Consider the following 7,336-nt stretch of genomic DNA (forward strand, 5'->3'; position numbering starts at 1 on the left):
GTGAGCAAATGTGAGCAAATGTGAGCAGACGTGCGCAAACGTGAGCAAACGTGAGCAGGGGAGAAAGACAAAGTGGGGAGACGAAGTGCGGCATGCTCTCCCCCCCAAAGACACTCCCGAACATATTTTCCATTCACGGTACATATGACTATCCGTTGCACATTTTTTTGAAGGGGCTCTCCCAAACAGCCCACGTAAAGTAGCGGAGCCATCTCGCCCCTCTACGCTACCTCGTCAGTTTCCTCCAGGATGTAATCGTCCGGCGTAAAATCGAACTTCACCTCCTTCCCTTCGACATTTTTTAAAATAAAAGAAATATTTGGCAAGCTGCTCTTATTTGAGCAGTCCTTCTGCAGGTACAGTTTTTCTATCAGCGGTTGCATCAGGCTGGATGGGCCGGTTAGCTAAAGGGAAAGAAAATGGAAAAAATATATGAACCGTTCATAACATATTTAAGTAATACAAAGGGAGAAAAAAAAAAAAAAAAAGTATGAACCGTTCATAACAAATTTAAGTAATACAGGGGGAGAAAAAAAAAAAATATATGAACCGTTCATAACAAACTTGAAAATATGTGGCGAGAAGAAAAAAGCTAGATCGCCCTATTTCTCGAGGGGAATGCCCCCCCCCCCTTAAGTTGCTCACAAGTGACACATACCAAACTGGACCCAGTGTCAATGGCCGCTCTACATTTCCTATTTTCGCACATGTTTAAATTATTGTCGGAGAGTTGTACGTCTATCAGGTTAATTTCCCAGAAATCTGTTTGCAAAAATGGGACGTGGAAAATTCACGGTGTTCCAGTAAAGTGTGTAACGAAATGGAGTTATCCTTAATACAGCTAAATTGCGTAATTTTTTTTTTTTCTCACAAATCGATATGACGGGAAACCACTCAATTTTCCTCCCTTCGAGGGCGTATTTACTGTTGGCTCGTCCGAACGTAATGGATCCGGGCCTGTTGAAGGAAAAGAAGGTTACACCCATTGCTCATGCTTAAGTGCGCACGGGGGAGTGCATAGGTTTGCTTACTCTTTCAAGTTCTTTGGCACATAAAAGGAGAAAATGTTCCTTTTCAGCAGGTTCTGGCATTTGGCATTTCCGAAGGGGGGGAGGGGTGTTTGCGGGGGGGTTGCTTGTTCGCTGGGCCGGTTGTCACGTCGGCACGCTGCCAATCGGGCAGGAAGTCAAGCAGACAAGGAGACCAGAAGTTAGGCAACCGTGCCGCTAATCTGGCTAATCTGGCTAATCTCGCTAATCCCGCTACCCGCGCACCTGCTTTTTTATCGTCTCTATTAAGGACGTCCCGTATCCTTTTTGAAAGCTGAAGTCCGCTTCGCGCAAATCGGCGCGGTCAAAGGGGGGAAAATTAACAATCAGTCGCAGCTTCCCCCAAGGGAGAAAAATTAACAGTCAGTCGCAGCTTCCCCCAAGGGAGCAAACATGCCCAAAAAAAGGAAGCTCCGAAGAGGCGAAAAAAAAAACCAACGGTCTGAAAATCCCAGGCCAACAATCCCATCGAAGGGCAAATCCGAAAAGGGGTGTAAAGACTCTGCAAAAAAAAAAAAAAAAAAAATGGGGCATTCCTTATTTTAACGTATTTTCTCCTTTTTCTCTCCCTTTTCTCTCCCCTTTCTCTCCTTTTTTTTGCGCGTGTGATTTGATGAAGATAGGCTTTCCCCTTGGTAACCTTCTATGGCTAGCCCGACACTCTGATGTTTGATCCTCCTAAGGGGAGAAAAGGGGAGTCATCCGAATGAGCCAGTCTGTGCAGAATCATTTTTTGTCTGAACATTTGGGCAAACGCTTAGTTGCCAAGAGCGGTGTGTTCCTTACAGTCCCTTTAAATTGACGTCATCATATCCGTGCTCAAGGACTTGGGGAAAAAAAAAAAGACAGAACAGACAAAACAAAATAAAACATGAGAATAGCAACGGGTCAAATCACCCAATCTCCATTCACCACACCGTTTCGTTACACACGAGAGTGCAATTTTGTTCTATTTTATTCTTTTTTATTTATTTTTTTTTTTTACTGCTCTTTCCTGTCCCGTACTAATGCGAACAAGAGAAAAAAAAAATAAAAAAAAAAAAACGGTGATGCATAAATGATGGATAATGTCCATGGGGGGATTCCCTTTCAAAGGCACACGAGTGGATAAATCGCTTTCTTTTGGATTTCAAAAAATTCGGAGCTGACCTGGATGTATGTGTAAATGGATTCCTTATTGCCTGTTGGGGGGGGGAGGGGTAAAGCAGTCATGGTCACTCTTTTGACGCGGCGTTTGTTCCGGCAGAGGGGCACGGCTGTTCCGGCAGAGTGACACGTTTGTTCCGGCAGAGTGACACGTTTGTTCCGGTAGAGTGACACATTTGTGCGTCTCCGCGGTTACCTTTTAACTGCCGCGTGTACGTCCTGGACTGGTCGGGGTTGAATTTCTTGTGGGACACGCAGCCTCCTCTGCGGGGTGGGGGAAACAGAAGAAGCGTAAGGAGTGGGAGAAAAAGGAGAAGCGTAAGGAGTGGGAGAAAAAGGAGAAGCGTAAGGAGTGGGAGAAAAAGAAGACGCATAAATCGTGGGAGAAACAGAGGGTGTGTACGGCGCGCAAATCGCGGGAGGTGTAGAAAGCGCGAGGGTGAACTTTTCGGTGGCTGCTCATCTAACTGCACAAGCGCAGGAGATAGCTGCGCCTCCTCTGGGGTGGACGGCCTACTTGACGCATTTCGTGGAGGGCAGGGCGAAGTTGCTGGACCCGGTGTCGAACACGACCTTGAAACTTTGAGGAGGAGTGCCGATCTCTATGTCCCCAATAAACTGGCTGTTGTGAAAATTGAGTAAGTCCTCCTGCACGTACAACAACGAGTTTGGAGTCCTGTCCTCTATGATGTCGTGGAACGACCTCACGTTTTTTATGAACCCCTTTATGTCATTTTTAAATCGGTTTTTCAATTTTATTTCTCTCAAGAGAAGGCCCTTCTTGCTGGTGTCCTCCAAGGGGGTGGGGTGACTTAAGTTTTGTTTCCCCCCGACGCTTTTAAGGGCGCTAAATGGAGGTACACACAAAATTGGGGGCGGCAGCAAAGCCACGAACAGGGCGAACAGGGGGGCAAAGAGGAATGCTCGTCCCATTTTGCGCCGTCTCTCGTTGGGATGACTTGTTGGTTAGGCAGTTGGGTTAAACAAAAAAATTAACGCAGCAGTAGCGTGGTAGTAACTTGGCAGTAACGTGGCAGCGTCGTGGCAGCGTCGTGGCCAAGTGGTGGGCGCAAACGGCTGGCCTTTTGCTCGCCGAGCAGAACTTAGCCGCGGAAGTGGAAATGAGGCAGAGGGGGCAACACATCACGGGGGGGAAGTAACGACAGGTGTGCGTTCGCGATGTGGAAAAAAAAAAAAAAAAGAGGAAGCAAGGGTAAACCATGCCAATTTAAACAGGCCAATCCAGGCAGACCAATCCAGGCAGACCAACCCAGGCAGACCAACCCAGGCAGACCAACCCAGGCAGACCAATCCAGGAAGGCCAACCCAAACCAACAATGCGAGTAGCGCAAAAATGTACGTACACGAACAGCCACGCTTCGTCAACGTGGTAAAGCACACGCATATTACAAACGCCGGCGCGACAAAAATCTGCCTCTGCCGCGTCTGGACAAAAAAAAAAAAAAAAAAAAAAAAAAAAAAAAATGCTAACATGGACCACGTCCGAATGATATAATAAAAGAAGAATGGGGGGGGGGGGAGTGACGAAAGGATGGCAAAAAAAAATTAATTTTGATCCATTTTTGCTACGTGTACTTTAACAGAAGCAAGAGTTCCTTCTCCGCCTGCGCGACTTCGTTCAGGTTGAAGTTCTGCGAAAAAAGGGGAGAACAAATGACGCAGTGAAAAACCAAATAGGAAAAAGCTGCGCAACTGCGCACAGTACACTAACTCACTTTTGCTGCACCGCGGGGAGTTCATGTGTCAACATTTGGACATCCTCACGTCGCAAATCGTAAATTGCAAGTAGCAAATCGCACATCCGCTCCCTGCAGAGCCGTTAATTTGTTGTGCCTCCTTTTAGCAAGGGCATTAGGAGAGGTCACATTCGATTGGATTAGACTGTCTGCTCCTCCTCGTTCTTACCAAGTCGTTGAGCAGCTGCGCCTCGAAGTACTTTTTCACAATCGCGTGATAATTGAAACACTTGTCAATGTAATTCTGCAGAGACTGCTTGCTCCAGGAGCTCTCAAAATTTCTGTAGAATTCTTTCGTGAAGTAGATAAAATCGTACGTCCATTTTTCTTCTGCTTCCAAGAGCTTCACCTTCTGCCTCATCTTCTCCTCGGGGGTCAGGTTGCTCAGAGGTTGGATCAGTTGGTCTGCATGGGAAGGGGGGGAAAGGTCCATTCAGGGGGGGTCAGCCACCTGGTAAGGAGGTCAGTCCTCTAGTGGGGGAGGTGAGCCAACTGGTGAAGGAGGTCACTCCTCTGGTAGAAGAATTGGCCCACCGCGGGCTACGCACACTCACCTGATATGTAGGACAGATTCTCGTACAGCTCTTTACACTTCTCGAGGAAGGTGGCGTGCTCTTCGCTTTTCCTCTTCTCCGCGTTCTCCTTCGCCGTGTTGAAGCTGCAGCATGGGGGGAACAAGGCGGGTGTGCACACATGGGTGACGTGGTCCGCGTTGCGATTTGTTCTAAGTTGTTTTTCTCGCTCATTTTTTCAGAGCGGTTCGTATTTTTCGCTCATTCTTTCTGAACGGTTCATATTTTTTGCTCATTCTTTCTGAACGGTTCATATTTTTCTCTCATTTTTCGCTCATTTTTTATCTTTTTTTTTTTTTTTTTTTGGCTAGCTACTCGAACGGGAGCTCGCGCAAGAGGCAGAGCAGGAGGATCACAGCGAACGTGATGAGTATGACCAGGAGGGGCTTCCAAAAAAGGTTGAAAAACCTAAACTTGTACATGACGAGAAGGTCCTGGTAGTAGTTCTCGTCCATTGGGGGGAAGAATTTCTCGATTTGAATTTCAATGACATTTCGGAAGGAAAACAAATCGAGCCACTCCTTCTGCTTGCTGGTCAGGACATTAACACTGTCATCCCTCGAAACAACTGCAACGTCGTCGGAGAAGGGGGGCAGCGAAATCCTCACCTTCAGCTGCTTTATGAAAAAGGACTTGATGGATGGGGAAATGTCAATTTTGTATGCATAATAATTCTCCTTGTTTTTAATTTTATACAAATTCGATTCATGATAAAAGGCATTAAAAAAGTGAGCTCTCCACCCGCCCAAAAGGGGGTACCTGGGTCTTAAGTCAAAGTGAATATGGCTGTTTTTTTTTTATCATCAAAAATTTCTTCCGCTTGGATGAGATATATTTTGCCGAGGTCGTCAAAGTATTCATAATCGTGTATGTCGTAATTTATTTTCGACTTCATGGAGTAAATAATTGTGGTGGACTGATCGTCCGTGCCTGTGCCTGTCCCTGTCCCGGTGCCTGTCCCTGTTTCTGCTCCTTTCTCCGTCCCCTCCCCCTCCGACGCGTGTCCACTTTCGTAATCGCTAAGAACGTACCTATCAAATGTGCGTATCCTTGCTGCGTCATTCCGCAGGATGTATTCTTCCCGTTCGTACACAAAACCCAACTGAGATAATTTTATGTCCTTGGTGACTCTCTCGAAGTAGCCTAAATGGTTATTCGCGCGGAAGTAGAACAGCGCTTTCTGCCCAAGCGTGAACCGACCCAATTCGCTCCCCTTTGCAACGAACTCGTTCTGATCGTTTCGGACAGCCTCCTCCCCCTGGGGAAGCTCACCCACTACTCTTCCTCCCCCCTTCTCACAAACATACGTCTCATCATTGACCTTTACGAAGCTCCTCAAAAAATCGTTATCCTCTATCCGTACGATGGCACAACTTTTACACAAAAATATTTTTAATTCTTCCTTCTCTTCTACATCGTAGGGCAAAAGAATTTTCGAGGAAAGGTAAAACATCACCTTCTGTCCTTCCCCTGGGGACATGTCAATAGGGAATGGAAAGTAGGGCTGTCCTAGGGCATATCCAAAATGGAGAGAGACTTTTTCATCCTTGTGTAATCTCCTTTTTAGGGTCACCCTGTATACCTTCACTTGGAATTGATTCAAGTCGTAGTCCTCATTGAAAGGGTCCACTTCAATTTCGTTGGCGTCACGCCTTGGCTCTTGCAGGACTTGGTACTGCAGCTCGCCTTGGTTCTGGTCTCTCACGCGGAGGGTGCTGGCCTGCGGTGATGGGGTGGTGATAGATCGGTGATGGGATGGTGATAGATCGGTGATAGATCGGTGATGGAGCGTCGACGGAGCGTCGACGGGGCCTCCCCCTCGAGGGTACCTGAAAGGCCTCGTGGTAGGGAAGCAAGAAGAAAAAGCTGTCGACGCTCTTATCGCCCTTGTTCTTCAAGTCACCCCGGATTATCACTTCGACGTAATTCTTTTTTAAATGCATGTCCTTCGTAATCTGTTCATACACCATGTGGTCCTCCTCACCCACGTACTTTTCTATTAACTCATTTTTATGCGCATCCAAAAATTGCATGTCTATGTCGACCAAGTTAGAAAAAAGGTTTAGGTTCAGATTCCCCGCGACACACCATGTCACTACGGCTTTTAGGAAAACGCACAGAATAAAATTCATTTTGTGGAGCAACACCTCATAGGTGTGCTTCCGTTGCGCCGTTGGAAGTGGGCAGCCCTTGGGAGGTAAGAAGCCCTTGGGGGGTAAGAAGCCCCTGGGAGGTAAGCAACCCTTGGGAGGTAAGCAGCACTCGGGAGGCAAGCAGCCGCGCAGGAAGGAAATGCAGAGTGACAAGGTGACCGTTCAACTCGCGGTGCGTGCACAAGAGGGGGGATTAGCGGAACGCGCCTTTCCCAACCCAACTGTAGAAGGGGAGCGTATTCGTATTCTTCTTCCCACCGTGCCATACGCAGAGCACTACATGTGTTGTTCTCTCCCCGTTCTGCTTTCTTTATACCCATGTAAATGAACATACGTATGTACATATATATATGTGTTTTTTTTTTTTTTTCTTTTCCTTTCTTTTTCTCTTTCTGTTGCGCCATTTGCTGGCACCCCCCTGCCTAAGCACGTTTTCCTTCTCACGGGAGGGGGGGAAATCCCTTCATCGTCCCCTCAACCTTTGTGGTCGAAAAATGGATCAGAGAGTAGCCTTCTCTCCTCCAACGATGCTATGCCACCAGGGACAACAATAACACAGTGCAGGGAGGTAGGCGGCCAGGATGAATAAACCTTCACAGTGTTATGTATGCAGAGGAAGGGAAAAAAAAACCAAAAACCCAAAANAAACAAACAAACAA

At 47.0% G+C, this 7,336-nt stretch overlaps 2 protein-coding genes across 2 annotated transcripts; both read right to left on the reverse strand.

Annotated features, from left to right (window-relative positions):
* Positions 1 to 230: 230 nt before the first annotated feature.
* On the reverse strand, positions 231 to 3,128 carry PCYB_083780 (aspartyl proteinase; the record flags this gene model as incomplete). The annotated part of the gene is made up of 11 exons (XM_004222116.1): positions 231 to 404; positions 659 to 762; positions 872 to 957; positions 1,032 to 1,084; positions 1,275 to 1,333; positions 1,489 to 1,551; positions 1,690 to 1,727; positions 1,836 to 1,876; positions 2,181 to 2,230; positions 2,392 to 2,459; positions 2,713 to 3,128. Coding segments are annotated over 11 exons (1,152 nt in total), but the record flags the coding sequence as incomplete, so codon positions are not given.
* A 653-nt stretch (positions 3,129 to 3,781) lies between these two features.
* Positions 3,782 to 6,656, reverse strand: PCYB_083790 (ribophorin I; the record flags this gene model as incomplete). The annotated part of the gene is made up of 7 exons (XM_004222117.1): positions 3,782 to 3,847; positions 4,122 to 4,357; positions 4,507 to 4,610; positions 4,840 to 5,092; positions 5,158 to 5,233; positions 5,291 to 6,244; positions 6,354 to 6,656. The coding sequence occupies 2 exons, from the start codon at positions 6,654 to 6,656 to the stop codon at positions 5,291 to 5,293; spliced, it is 1,257 nt and encodes a 418-aa protein (XP_004222165.1). The 3' UTR covers positions 3,782 to 3,847; positions 4,122 to 4,357; positions 4,507 to 4,610; positions 4,840 to 5,092; positions 5,158 to 5,233.
* Positions 6,657 to 7,336: the final 680 nt, after the last annotated feature.

The sequence above is a fragment of the Plasmodium cynomolgi genome, chromosome 8 (assembly GCF_000321355.1).
Source record: "Plasmodium cynomolgi strain B DNA, chromosome 8, whole genome shotgun sequence".
In the NCBI taxonomy this organism is placed as follows: domain Eukaryota; phylum Apicomplexa; class Aconoidasida; order Haemosporida; family Plasmodiidae; genus Plasmodium; species Plasmodium cynomolgi.